The sequence below is a fragment of the Balaenoptera ricei genome, chromosome X, assembly GCF_028023285.1.
Source record: "Balaenoptera ricei isolate mBalRic1 chromosome X, mBalRic1.hap2, whole genome shotgun sequence".
NCBI classification, from domain to species: domain Eukaryota; kingdom Metazoa; phylum Chordata; class Mammalia; order Artiodactyla; family Balaenopteridae; genus Balaenoptera; species Balaenoptera ricei.
The window spans coordinates 100151896-100165975 of NC_082660.1; the positions used below are offsets into that span (position 1 = coordinate 100151896).

Consider the following 14080-nt stretch of genomic DNA (forward strand, 5'->3'; position numbering starts at 1 on the left):
CTCAATTGTCTTTCAACTTTGTAATTATTTTGATGAACCTAATTGTACAACTTATGGATGCCAAAACTGTATCCCAAATAAATACATGTTAACATTTTGCCTTTAGCCAATAAGAAGAAAGAGAAAGAACGCCCAGAGATCTCTCTTCCTTCAGACTTTGAACATACGATTCATGTGGGGTTTGATGCAGTCACCGGGGAATTCACTGTAAGTAAGCTCCTTATTTTGTTTTGTAAGGCATGAAAAGATTCCTTTGTGAAAATAGGTTTGAAGGAAGAATTGCCACGTCCCAAAATGTCAGACTTGATGTCTTTGGTGATTTCAAGGAAGGTGGACTTTGCCTAGACAATCACAGATGGAACTAGAGAGTGGCAAGAGTATTGGCAAAATTATTTTGTCCATCTTAACAAAAACGTCTGATCGCGGTTAGCCTTCAACTTGATTGAAAATGCTAATTTACCATGGCACAGGAGATGTAGTCCAGAGAGACTCAGCTTGAGCCTGTTCTTTATCACTTGAAGTGAATCAGAGAACCACTGACTCAACTTGGCCAGTGAAGACAGTCTATCTGAATAATTCAGGCTTTACAATGGAACCTGGATTACCCAGATAAGTTAACCACACTAACCAAAAATCTCTGTAAAACTGACCTTTTCTTCCCTTTGATTTCAAGAACATAGCTTATTTTTAGGCTTATTTACAGGTATATTTTGTAGACATTCAAAACAACAGACCCCATGTTTCAGGAAGAAATATTGATGGCTGTATCGTATGTTTTAGTGGTTATATGCTTACTTTATATTTGTATATATGTGTGTGTGTGTGTGTGTATATATATATATATATATATATATATATATATATATACACACACACACACACATATATACAAATATAATATATACACATAATGCACAATAAATACCAATAAGAATTCTCCAGAAAGACTATAGCTATAGATCCAGTCTTTCTTTGGATATTTTTAGTGCTCAAATAGCACATGATCTCAGATCTATGATATTTTATACCTTTTTTTTTTTAAAGATCTGGCATCTTTCTTTTAGATGGATGAAGGAAAAGATGTGGCTAGAAACATGTCCTCAGGAAGATTAACTACTTTTTCATACTAGTAAGGACCTCAATCAAAATGTGCATTCTGAGATAATGAGTAATTTTGAATGCATTCTGGAAAAAAAATCTTTGATAGAACCATCACCATTAATTCTTGGATTCTTAAACCAGAGAGAAATTTAGGTATTAAATAATTAAATTTCCTATTTCATAACATGATGGTTAGTGAGTAGACTGTGTCATAAGATTAAATTTTTAAAAAGAAGGAACAAATTAATTTGATTTGGAGAATCAAACCATGTTTCTGAACTGACAAATTACCTTCTTTTTTCAATTCCGGAAGTAAGCAGTGTGAGAATGAAATGGAAACTGACTAAACATCTTAGCCTTGTAAAGTGATGTAAGCTGATTGTATGTTCTCAGTAGCAAGCAGAAGAGAACGTTAAGAAGTGCTGACATTGATAAAGTTGAGATACTGGTTTAACCAATTTCATCATTGGAGTCAGAGACATTATTCAAATGGCCTTGAGTTTGAGCCCAGCCTCTGTTCTTTGCTGTATTTGAGAATATTCTGTTAGCTACACTTAGAAAATATAACCTCACTGTCACCACTACCACCACCATCATCACCACCCAAAACAAAAAATATTTATATATATTTTTATAATCTGAACAAGTTTAGATTTTTAAAAAATCATAAACAAGGAGATGACTATTTTTTCTGATGTTTGAAACAGTGAAAGCACTGAATCATTATAAGTTTTATCTTAAAAATCTTCCCTTTTTTATTTTAAGAACTGTCTTTCCAGTTTTGACCTTTTTGTTTTCCATGTGCTTTTCTTCTGTTTAATCTTTTCTTCTGTTTTATTGTTGTCATTCCATATTTCTCTGTTCTTTTATTCTTCCTTTTTGTTTTCTGATGTGAAAATTTTCCCCTCCACTATTCTCATGTGATATTCTGGTTCCTTTCCAATTTTTAAATTTTTTCCGCTCTTTCCTACTTGCTTGACATCTTCTGATACAATTTCTCTATCTTTAGCTTTTCCTTTGTTCTTTATGGGTTCTGAATGGAAATGAAGGAAAGTGAATCACCATCATCTTGCTGACTGGAGACCAGCCATTTTCTCTTTGCTGTCAGTTAGAACCCCAAGAATCAACCAGAGAAGGGTGGGGTGGGATGTGTGATGGGCAATCTTTCCAATTGTGAAAAACAGTTTGATGCAACTGAACCAAACCAAACAAGAACCTTTCCCCTCCTCCCAAAAACCTAATATAAAGTAAAGTGTTTGGATGCAATTGTTAGAAATCCACTGAATATATAGATAAGACACAGGCTAAATTTGGAAATCTGATGTACTTTATTGTCGCTGTGATAATCTTTCATAACTATTTGTCCCCACATTGTTTTTTAAAGATACCAAATTCTGCCCTTTTTTCTTTTTACTATTTTAACCTATGATTTATATTTACTAACCTTAAAAATACCAAATGCTAATAAGCTTTTAAAAGTCATTTTATTGGTAGGATTTAGAATGGGGTCTTAATCGCCCCAGTACCACTAATTGGCTGTGTGTGTGTATGTGTGTGTATGTGTGTGTATGTGTGTGTGTGTGTGCGTGTGTTCACATGGAAGGGGAGGGACATATTACTAAATTTGATCATTACAGTTGTTGAGGTTGAATTTTGAGCAATTTGTTGAACTGTCGAGTCCAGTTGTCTCACAAGGGCCTGTTATTTGGGATATTTGGACACTGGTTTGGTGTATTGCTTGGTGCTTACCCTTTGGCTAATTGGCCCATAAAACCTTGTACACTTGGTCACACACTTGGACCCTGAGGTTAAAATTAGATTGGGAGGTGAGATTTGGGGTATGAAACTATTATAAGTCCTTACCCTTTATATTGCCATTTTTGTCCCAAATACTTCAGAACTCCCCCTTCCAGACCTCTAGACCTGTGACGGTCGCTTCAAGTCAATCAGAGGGAAAAATGGTATGAGTGATATAAATTATCATTTCTTATGATAAGATAAATGCTTGGCCTGTTGTATCATGCTGCCATTCTCCTGGGCTACACTGGACAATCCCCAGCTTGATGTACATCTAGTTGTTATTACATACGTGGTCAGGCCTTGACATGTGCTCCTGCTTCTGAAGCTCACACTTCCAGGTCTCCATTAGCTATCTGACTTCTGGGGTTTGTACCTCAATTTGGAGTAATGAGTTATGGCTTTCTGATTACGTGCCTTTATGGCATACATTCAAATTGAAGTGTCAGGTTTCATTGATGAACTGGTTTATCTCAACTTAAAAAAGGAAAAAAAGAAATTATGTCAGCAGTGTAGTCACGTGGTAAGTATAGTTGTCTGGAGGATCTTTTGCAATTGACAGCAGTTTTTCCTGCTGTCTAGTGATCACAAGACTATTATCACAAAAGTTTAGAAGTGCCATGAGTATGTATAATAACTGCAAATATTCTAATGATTATGGTAATGATCATGCCAGTGATGTCCGCTCTGGTGGTTATGTGCAATGCATACCTGGTTTTGTAACACTTAATAACCCCTTTGGCCATTACAGTATTAACCAAATGCTATTAATTGCACTTAGAATCAGAACTGGGATCATGCATGGGCTCCTGAGTTCAAATTTTTGGCTTAAGGCTTTAGCATCAAATTGCGTGATGAATGCATGTAAAAGTGTCCTTTCACTGTGCTTGGAGTAACCCCAAATGCCAGGAATCAAAGACCTGTATCCCAAATCAAATCAGTTGGGTCAAAGCATGTTTCTGTAGCATTGGAAATATCATCTTTATTTAGACAAAGCTGTTACCTTATATCTGATCTTATTTTGTGGGAAGTGGGACTTTACAACTGCGGCATTAAAATGGAGATTATTCATAATATGCTTTGAAACGAAATGGTTTCCCTTTCCCTGGTCTAAATGTCTAAGAAATTCAAACATAGAGTCTGGCTGTGTGGGAAATCCTTAATCTAGTTTTCTCTAAGCCAGCCACGACTTTAGCTCCAAAATACAGAAGAATCACCTTAATGAGAACAGGTTAAATTCAGCATCACCATATACCTCTTCTTTGAATTTTAGCCATACAGACACTTCCAATGTGAAATTGAAAATGGTTCACCAGAATTGGGAACTGAAATTTGTAAGTTCATCACATGGCCGTTGGCTACCTGTGATCACCCAGTCGTAAAAACAACTTACAAATTATTGTTGAAGCTTTTCATGATGCCATCCTTCTTCCCTCCAAATTCATGTTTCTGCCTTTTAGTAATTTCTCCAGTCATTTAATGGTAATCCTTACTATTGCATATTTATGGAGGAAGCATCTGGCCAAAAGTGGAACTATGCATCCAAACTTTGGAACATTGTTGTTTTCTCTGTTTTCTTAAATCTGTTGTCCTGTAGCCTGTCCTGCCCCTGATTTAGTTAATACCTCCCTATTTTCATAACCGCCCCACTTTAGAAGGGATTAACCCCTCCCCATTCAGACCCATTGGTTTCATCTCCTCCCACCTTCTAAGTTGTCCCACATTCTGTTTTAACTTTCTTTTCTTTCTTTATTTACGTCCATTACAGCCAGATCTCTATGGCTCACAGATGTGCCCAGGGAAGCTCCCAGAGGTGCGTCACAGGCCCAAAAGAAGCTTGCATCAAAGTGCTTCTTTGAGATGTCATAGCACTGCAGCAGCAGGTTCATGTGTGTGCAGTACAGTTGTTGCTTGGCTTATCTCACTTTTCTGTTGTCATTCCCAAACTCTGGAGGCCCACGTCACACATTGTTTTGCCGAGACTTCATAGGACAAAGCCACGTCAATTGTGTCTAGATGCACTTCAGGAAGAGTGTGTCTGTTTCTCGCTCCAAGTTCTCTTGGAGGTTGGATAATTATGAAATGGGGACATCTGTAGGCCGAACATGTAGGAAAGAATGCTGAACGCTCAATACAAAGCTAACCTCTCTGTGTAATTTTTGCAATTCTCCTTGGTTAGATTGCCAAACACTCCCTCCTCTCTGCTCCAAATGCTTCAGATTATTGCAAATTTTCAGAAGGCTTTGGCACGGTTGCCACTGTCCCCAGGTTCTATGTGGCCAGTGACCGAAGTGGGGAGGAGGGGATGGGGGGAGGAGAGGAGAAAGCTGCAGGGAAAACGTTACTATTTAGCACCCCTGTGGTTATTGCTCGTCCATGATTCTATTTTTGTCTCCTCTCAATCCCCCTTTATATTAAAGCTCTAGACTCCCCCCTCAAAAATTACATTTGATAACCACAGAGTATGAACTGACCAAGGGTGAGGCTTTACTTTTATTCTAAAAGATATTCGGATTACAGCATGCCCAGAAACAGCTTATGTTATTCCAGTCATATAAAATCTATTGATCTGCACTATACTATGCTGTGCACAAATTTAGAGAAGTCTTGCTATGTCTGCCCTGAGTCGCCAGAAAAAATAAGCTAAGCCGTAAACATCATTTCATGGATGAGCAGAGTTAATATGGAGGTGATTTTCATGCGCTTTTTTTTTTCTATCACAGTCATACTCCCACCCACCCTTTTTAAGTTGGATCCTAGTTTTACCTATGTGTTTTAATTAGAGAAGAGAATGATTGCATTATTAAGTTACTAACTTTAAATCTAGAGTGTAACTTCAGTTTCCCAAGTGTAATCCTACAGGTAGCATGGGCTTCTTGGTGAAGAACTTTACTGGCACATGAAAATGCAGCTGCTGAATGTTCTGAGCTGCGATTCTTTCCCTTTGGTTGTCCACAGGGAATTCCTGAGCAATGGGCACGATTACTCCAAACCTCCAACATAACAAAGCTGGAACAGAAGAAGAACCCCCAAGCCGTTCTAGATGTTCTCAAATTCTATGATTCCAAAGAAACAGTCAACAACCAGAAGTACATGAGCTTTACGTCAGGAGGTAAGAGTAAATCTAGGATATCAAAAAGTGAAGAAGTGGGACTTCCCTGGTGGTCCAGTGGTTAGGACTCTGCGCTTCCATGGCAGGGGGCCCGGGTTTGATCCCTGGTCTGGAACCAAGATCCCAAAAGCTGCGCGGTGCAGCCAAAAAAAAAAAAAAAAAAAAGTGAAGAAGTAATTCCAATCTCAGAACCTCAGGATTAGAACAGAATGCCTGGAGGGTATTCGAAGCCAGTTCAAGTTCCTTTTCTGAACAACTTCAACATAAGTCAACCAAAAGATGAGTTGGAAGTTGAAGTTGATGTTAGGAGATTTACAGTACTTGGGTGATTTTAGAACTCAAATAAGGAAATTGTTCAGTGAAGCAGTAGTTGTCAGTTTGAATCAGCAATCACAATTGTTGTTTTGTCTCTTCACTGGCATGAAGACACTGAGTCACTTAGGATCAGGCCTTGTCATGCGTTTAGGAAGTAAGAGGTGTCTGGATCAAACCCTGGTCTCTTGAAATTTATTTTATCCCTTAGATTCACTGAATTGCATGCACCGTGATGACACAGAACAAATTTTGTGGTTGCTGGGTTATTTTGATCTGACCGCAAAATCAGACTTTAAAAAAGAAATCACGTCTTGGTATTTATAAGAGATTGACATGGCCACGTTCCTGCCATATCTCGACTTCATTTGCTAGCCTGTAGACCCAGCCTTTGAAGGTTTTATGTCCAAATTTGCATTGTAAGCAACTGAAAAAATATACCAAGCAATTATTTTGCGTTGTGAAAAAGATGATCTGGGTTGCGTCTCTAAAACAATTTATTATTTTACATCTAAAGAAAGAAGAGGATACTATCATTAGTGCTCCAGCTATAAAGAGCCCCTACCTCTTGGCATTGGTTTTAGTACAGGGCACATTTTCAGAATTTGTTCTTTATTCCACGTTGCCACTGCTTTTTAACCCTTTTGTTTTTATGTGTCGAATTCTCTCCGTTTATAAAGATGAAATCCTGAAAAAACTATGTTAGAACTCGACAGTATCTGAGTTATTGCTCTATTCTGAAACTCACCATATGTTTTCTTGACGCTCTCGTGTTGAGGCTAACTAATAGCATAGGAGGGGAAGGGGAGGAAGGGAAGGGGAAAGGAAGGAAGGGTGGAAGGGAGGAAGGGAAGGGGAAAGGAAGGAAGGGTGGAAGGGAGGAAGGGAAATGAGGGAGGGAGGAGGAGAGGGAAGGAGGAAGTCGGGGAGAAATTCTGGATATAGACGTGTAAAATCATGCCAGTCAGGAGTAGGTTATCTCAACATTCCTCAGTATAGATGAGATTCACTGGAGGCCTTCATTAAGATCTATAAAATGGGGTGGCGAGAATATGGTGATGATGTAAGGGTGTGAGCTATTTTAAGTAAAACTAGTCATTTGTCATAGTATCTATTTAATACTGAATCCGAAAATTTCCTTCTGGTCAAACACATGCAGTTTTTTTAAGCATGGTCTCTAAATGAGGCAGTCTTTATGGAACAAAGGTAATATCTTTATCTTCACTTTTCAGATAAAAGCGCACACGGATACATAGCAACCCATCCTTCGGTAAGTGAAAAATTGAAAGCAGTTTTGTATGATCGGTGTTTCCAGTGGTCCAACAGAACACAATAGTGCAGATCCTGTTTTTAGATGCACATAGAATCCTTTAAAAATATTTTAAAGGTATAATTTAGATACATAAAATTCACCCATTTTTAAGTGTACAGTTTGATGAGTTTTAGTAAATTTATACACCTGTGCTACCATCACCACAATCTAGTTTTCGAACACTTTCATCACCCCAATAAGATCTCCCAGGTCTGCCTAGAGTTAACCCCCATCCACCCCACCCTAGCCCTAGGCCATCACTAATCTGGTTTTATAGATTTGTCTTTCTGGGCATTTCAAGTGTACATGAAAGAATACAGTATATGTCCTTTTGAGATTGGTTTTTCTCTCAGCATAATGCTCTTAGGATTCATCCAAGTTGTTGTATTGTATCAATAGCTTGTTCCTTTTTATTGCTAAGTAGTATTCCGTGGTATGGCTCTACTGCTATTTAACAATTTACCCATTGAAGGATTTCTAGACTGTTTACAGTTTTGGGCGTTTATAAATAAAGCTACTATGAAAATTCACGCATAAGTCTTTACATAGACAAATGTTTCTATTTCTTTTACATACAGAATCTTGAAAATAATCATCATAATGATAGAAACTTCTCTTTACTGAACAAATGTGCCAGGCACTAGGCTAATAATACTTTGTATTCACTTAACCATTCCTACAACCCAATTAGGTAAGTCTTATAATTGTCTCCATTTTACAGATGTGGTTCAGAGAGGTGAAATAACTTGTCTAAGGTCATACCACTACATCTTTTGGTGTCACCTGTTCCAACAAAGTGAGACTTTGCCCAAAGTCACATAGATAGTTTTATCAGAGAAGTGACTAGAAAATAAGCAACCTAGCTCAAGGGCCTTGGAAGTGCTATAGTATCTGAAAGAATACCCATACACAGAAAACAGTCTTAGACAAGGCTTCCCTTTACATGATTTTCATTTTGATATCCTGATAGAAATTATTTCCTGCCTCATTTGCTTCCTTTGGAGTGAAATAATTAGCATCAGTGAAAGTTTCCTCACCGCTTATTCAGAGTCATGGATAATCAAGCTGATTCTTCCTTTTATAGAGGACAGATGCTGGCCTGCTTGATGTCACCCTGGGCAGCCAGTGTGACAGCAGTAAATCATTTCTGGTAAAAACTAAAGGCTCTGAGATAATATGGCAGTGCCTCAAAAATTTAGAAGAGAATTACCACATGATCCAGCAGTTGCACTTCTGGATATGTACCCAGAGGAACTGAAAGCAGGGTCTTGAACTGATATTTGAACACCCATATTCACAGCAGCATTACTCATAGCAACCAGAAGGTGGAAGCAACCCAAGTGTCCATCAACAGATGAACGAATAAACAAAAGTGGTCTATCCATACAATGGAATATTATTCAGCCTTAAAAAGGAAGGAAATCCTTACATAGGCTACAACATGGATGAACCTTTAAGACATTATGCTAAGTGAAATAATCCAGTCACAAAAAGACAAATACCGTATGATTCTACCTATATGAGGTATCTAGAGTAGTCAATATCATAGATACAGAAAGTGATTGCTGGGTGAGGTGGAAATGGGGTGGTGTTGTTTAATGGGTACAAAGTTTTAGTTTTGCAAGATGAAAAGAATTCTGGAGATGGATAGCAGGGATGGATGCAAAACAGTATGAATATATGTAACACCCCTGGACTATACACTTACAAACGGTTAAGATGGTAAATTTTATGTTATATCTATTTTACCACGACTAAAAAGAAAACCTAAAAGAGTAAAGGCTCTGGGCATAGGTGTTTAGTCTTATTCCTCCACTTACAAGCTGAGCCACTTTGAGAAAGTGGCTCAGCTTCTGTGACCCTCTCTTTCCTCAGCCTTTAACTGGGAATAATAACAGTACCTACCTCCTAAAACTTGTATGAATATTGAATATGCTATATGCATATAATATACTTAGTACATTACCTAGCACATACCATGTGTTTATTAAATGTAAGCTACTATTGCTACTATTTGTAGATGGCAACAAAGACGAAAACTCATTCTCTCCATGCATGAGACTTGTCTGAGGCCATGGTACTGATGCCTTGTTCAGAATTCTCAGAACAGAGCAGAATGTAGCCCTTCTTTTCTCACTGGTCATTGCCCTCCTTTTGCTTCTTTGCCATGACAGCTTCCTGGGCCTCACTGAAAACAGCACGTGAAGGGAGATAATAGCAAACTGGGAAAGACAAAAATACCAACCTTCCATAAGCAACACATAACTTACCTCCCTTGATTTAATTACTGTCATTATTGTGCGATACTAGATAAGTATCTTGACAAAGAAATAGTTGTTATCTTTTCAGGTCGTCAGTTATTTTAAACACCAACCTGCTAGGATAGTCTGTGTGTTGGTTTTCATTTTTGTAAACAGCTTATAGCTCCTAGGATATTGGCCTTTTTTTTAAACTTGCTTCTATTGGTTTTACTTGCAGAATTAAAACTAAATCTACATAATGTTCAAAATATTCCGTCAGATCAGAAAAAGAAAACTCATGAACCCACTGTTTGGAGATAAAACAACTGGATATTCACTTATTTAACATGTATTTATCAAGTGCCTCCTTATAAGCACTAGGAAATTTAGAGCTCAGTCTGGTAAGGGAAGAGAAGTATGAAATAAAGAAGCACAGTACCATATGGATCATGTTACATACCATAAAATATGTCCATGCGCTATGAGAATTCAAAGAAAGGAGCTTACTTTTAGCTGAGGAGGGAAAAGGAAGCAGGCCCTCATCTTCAGGGGCTTAAGCTCAGTGCCTAGTACAAAATAGACACTTGGTATGTATTTGTTGAATATTGAATTAGAAAATGCTTCATAGAAAACGTGGAATTTGAACTAGATCTTGAAGGTCAGATGCGATTTGGATCTGTGAAGATAAGGAAGGGCATTCTAAGCAAAGGGAAAGCATGATAAAGGGCAGGGTAGTGAAAAGAGCAAGGGGACAAGGGGGTATGGGTCTGAATGAAGACTGAGATGCGAGAAAAGGAATCATAGGAGTTAAGCCTTGAAAGTTAAGTTGGAGCCAAATCATAGAAGCCCTTAAATGGTATTCTAAGGAATCTGGCCTATGTAAGTGTACAGTGGGAAGCCCTTGAAGTTTTGTGGAGCAGGAGAGTTAGGTGATTAAAGCTTATGCTTTAGAAGAGTGATCTGATCGCAAATGTCCAGAATGAATTAAGGACAGAAGGTAAGACTGGATTCAGGGAGACTGACTGGGGAAACATCGCAAGCATCCAAGGCCAGAGGTGATGAGGGCCTACGTGAGATAGTGGCAGTGGGAATGGAGATTAGATTTAAATTCCAAAGATGTTTAGGTTATTGATTAGATGTTGAAGGAAAGGTTGAGGTCAGAGATGATTGCAGGCTTTGGATGCTATGTGGGTGGCCAAAAAGATGAGGGTATTATCTTTCAGGAGATGCATATTTCTGGGAGAAGATGCTGAGTTTCCTACTGGACAGTTTGAGTTCGAAGGTTTGGCAAGACTTCCAGATGGAGATGATTGATTAGGCTACTTGAGTAAAGCTGGGTTTCTATTGATTGAATGAACTGAATTTAGACCCCTAAGGTCAGGTTGGATCACTTCTTTGGGGCTCAGTAACTTGGGACTGGGGAATTGCACCTTGTGTTCTCCTTATGGCTCTAGGGGGAGATTGCACTTCACACTGCTTGTGCTTTTGTTGCATTAGAAACTCTCCCAGTAGACCTAGCTATTCTACAGGATGTGATTTAATGGGATTGACTACCCCTTCTCGACGTAGCCTGAATTGCTCACAAGTTTTGGCATCTTCTAGTAGCCTGGGTGGGAATCAAAATAGAAACAATGTTATATTCACTAAATGTGTTAAACTAATGGCAATATAATTAATAATGAATTCGGCGATGCCTCTCATAGTCATATGAATCTGCTTTACTGCCCACTCGTGATAGCTTCTTTGGTATTAGTGTTATTAAATGCTAAATACCGTTCAGGGATCTACTCTTCAATTTGAGGCTACTTTGAAATTCGTGTATATTTCTTGTACTATTGAGAGTGAAGTAATGCATTGAGAATCCTGAGCTAGTATTTTGAGTGGAAGGTAACAGCAATAATATGAATATGCCGTGATTAGTGCCTAGAGAAACTGGGTATATGTGTGACAGATGACACTTTTTTGATTTACAGTACTGGCTTATTTTGTTCATCTACATTAGTGCTTTTTAAAAATTTCAGTATGCATTAGAATTGCCTGGATAGCCTGTTAAAATGCAGATTCTAGGGCTCCATTCCCAGAGTAGAATGGAGCCCTGAAATCTGTATTGTAAACAAGCAACCAAGAGGGGATCTCAGACCACACTTAGCATTATCTAAAGTCTCCAAAGTCCTTACTTCTTCTTTCTTCGACCTTTAACAATTAAGCTCAAAGAAAGGAGAGTTTCCTAAGGTGGTTCCTCTAGCTGGTGTATTCTCTAGAGCAGGGTTTGCAACTTGGAGTCCGTGAATGGGCTTCAGAAGACCTATGAACTCTTGAAATTATATGTAAAAATATGTGTCTACCTGTATTTTTCTGGGGAGATAGGCCAAACCCTTTAGAATTGGAAATGAGTCCAAGACCCAATCAGGTTAAGAATAACCTGCCTTGCTCGACTGACTGTGTGGCATGATGACTGTCAAAAATACTTAATTTCAAAAAGACAAAAAATTCCTTACTTGATATCCATCTGTCTCTATTTTTACAAGTTTAGACATGCTAGACATAGTAATCCTCAGCCTGGAAGGAAGAGTGTAGCAACATTATAACTTTGACTCCCCCAAAGACCATCAAAAAAAGCTGTTAATCAAGCAAAGCTAAGTTTATTATACTTACAGGAGCAAGAAGGAGCACTGCCAGTGTCTTAGAAAGGGGATGTCAAGGGAGAATATCTATAGGGTTTTGGAGCACGGCTGTGTGATTTTGAAGCAGGTCTCGTGAGACCAGAAACGAGTTAGGATTGTGCAGTGTTTCTGATAAAGTAACTTTGGATTGGGGAATACAGCAAAGTGAGGGTCTTGAACAGAGTTTTAGTGAGCAAGCTGTTGTTATTCTTAATAAGTAAATTACTTCAGTTGGTTCAGTCTTATCTTCCAAGAACAAGTATTTCTTAAAGTGAGAAGCTAAGTTATTTTTGCTTGTTCTCAGTATTGTGTAACATAAGAATGGGAAAATATGCCCTATCTTGATATTGTTTAACGCAGGGAAAAGAAAGTATGCCCAGCCCCAGTGTTATTTACACAGGGATGGAAAATCTGTGGAAAAAATACACAGGAGCAAGAAATTATGTTAATTTCAATTCTTAGTACCAAGGCCTGGTAACTATGTGTAATGCTGGGTAGTTAATGCTCCCTGGCCCAACCAACATCCAAAACATAATGTCCACTGAAGGTCACACATTCTTTCCAGCCAACCAACATGGCAGCATAGTGTTTGGTCCCAGATAAACAGACATGTATCTTCTTCCTGCCCTGTAAACCCTCAAAGGATGAAAATCTTTAGGTTTTCGAATAGTCCTTTAGTCCATCCTTAGAGACCGGAATGTCCCCATATGAAATTAGAGTAGTGAGGATAGTAATGAATGTTAAGAATCAGTCCGTGAAATTTTGTAGGTGGATCTTCTCTAGTAAATTAGCGAGAACTGAAATGTGCAACTTGGCCAGTAGGCACTGGTTGGTCTTTGTACCAGTTTAAGGGTTGGGCCATTTTTAGATCCTCATAGGCTGTATATACACTCTCACTTATGGAGGACATGTGATGCATTGTATCAAATATATCAAGTATATTAAAGGGCCTCTATACCCTACTTTTTATTTTTGCTATAAACTTTTAAAAGTAATTTTTAAAATGTTAATTTTGAGATTATTTGATCATAAGTAGCACTTAATTTATGGTTAGGTGTAATTTCTTAGAAATCATTGTGAATACTCAAAAATTGTTGCTAAATAGAGCAGCCTAACCTATAATTTGTTTTTTAATATAATGAAATTTATATAAATACTAAATTTAAATGACTAATTAATTAAGTTGACATATATTATACTTAACAGACATTTAATTAGACATTAACTGACTTAAATTTTATCGTTTTCTTGTGGCATTTTGGAGCTGATGATTTCTGAGTTCAAATATTTTCATAGGCCCACGTAAAGCATATTATTCCTAGGCATGGTTCATATTGCCTAATGAATAAAATAGCATTGTTTGCCATATAGAAACTAGTCAATTTATATGCAGGTTCTGCCCATCTACCAAGGAACAGTGATTAGTTGCATTCTGGATCCCAGCTGGCATAAGATAGAGTAGAAGTTTCTGGAACAAAATAATATCAAAGCAAATACCATTAATCCAAAGGCAGCTTCTCCCTGTGCCCTGAGGTGCCCTGAA

General features: G+C 37.9%; 1 protein-coding gene across 11 annotated transcripts in view; it reads left to right on the plus strand.

Moving 5' to 3' along the window:
• The window catches only part of PAK3 (p21 (RAC1) activated kinase 3), a 111641-nt gene that overhangs the window by 44069 nt on the left and 53492 nt on the right, over window positions 1-14080 (plus strand). For all 11 annotated transcript variants that reach the window (XM_059911963.1, XM_059911966.1, XM_059911969.1 and 8 more), the window contains 3 exons: window positions 107-207; window positions 5857-6010; window positions 7555-7592. In XM_059911963.1, the coding sequence (XP_059767946.1) occupies window positions 107-207; window positions 5857-6010; window positions 7555-7592 (293 nt within the window). The remainder of the gene's footprint in view (window positions 1-106; window positions 208-5856; window positions 6011-7554; window positions 7593-14080) is intronic.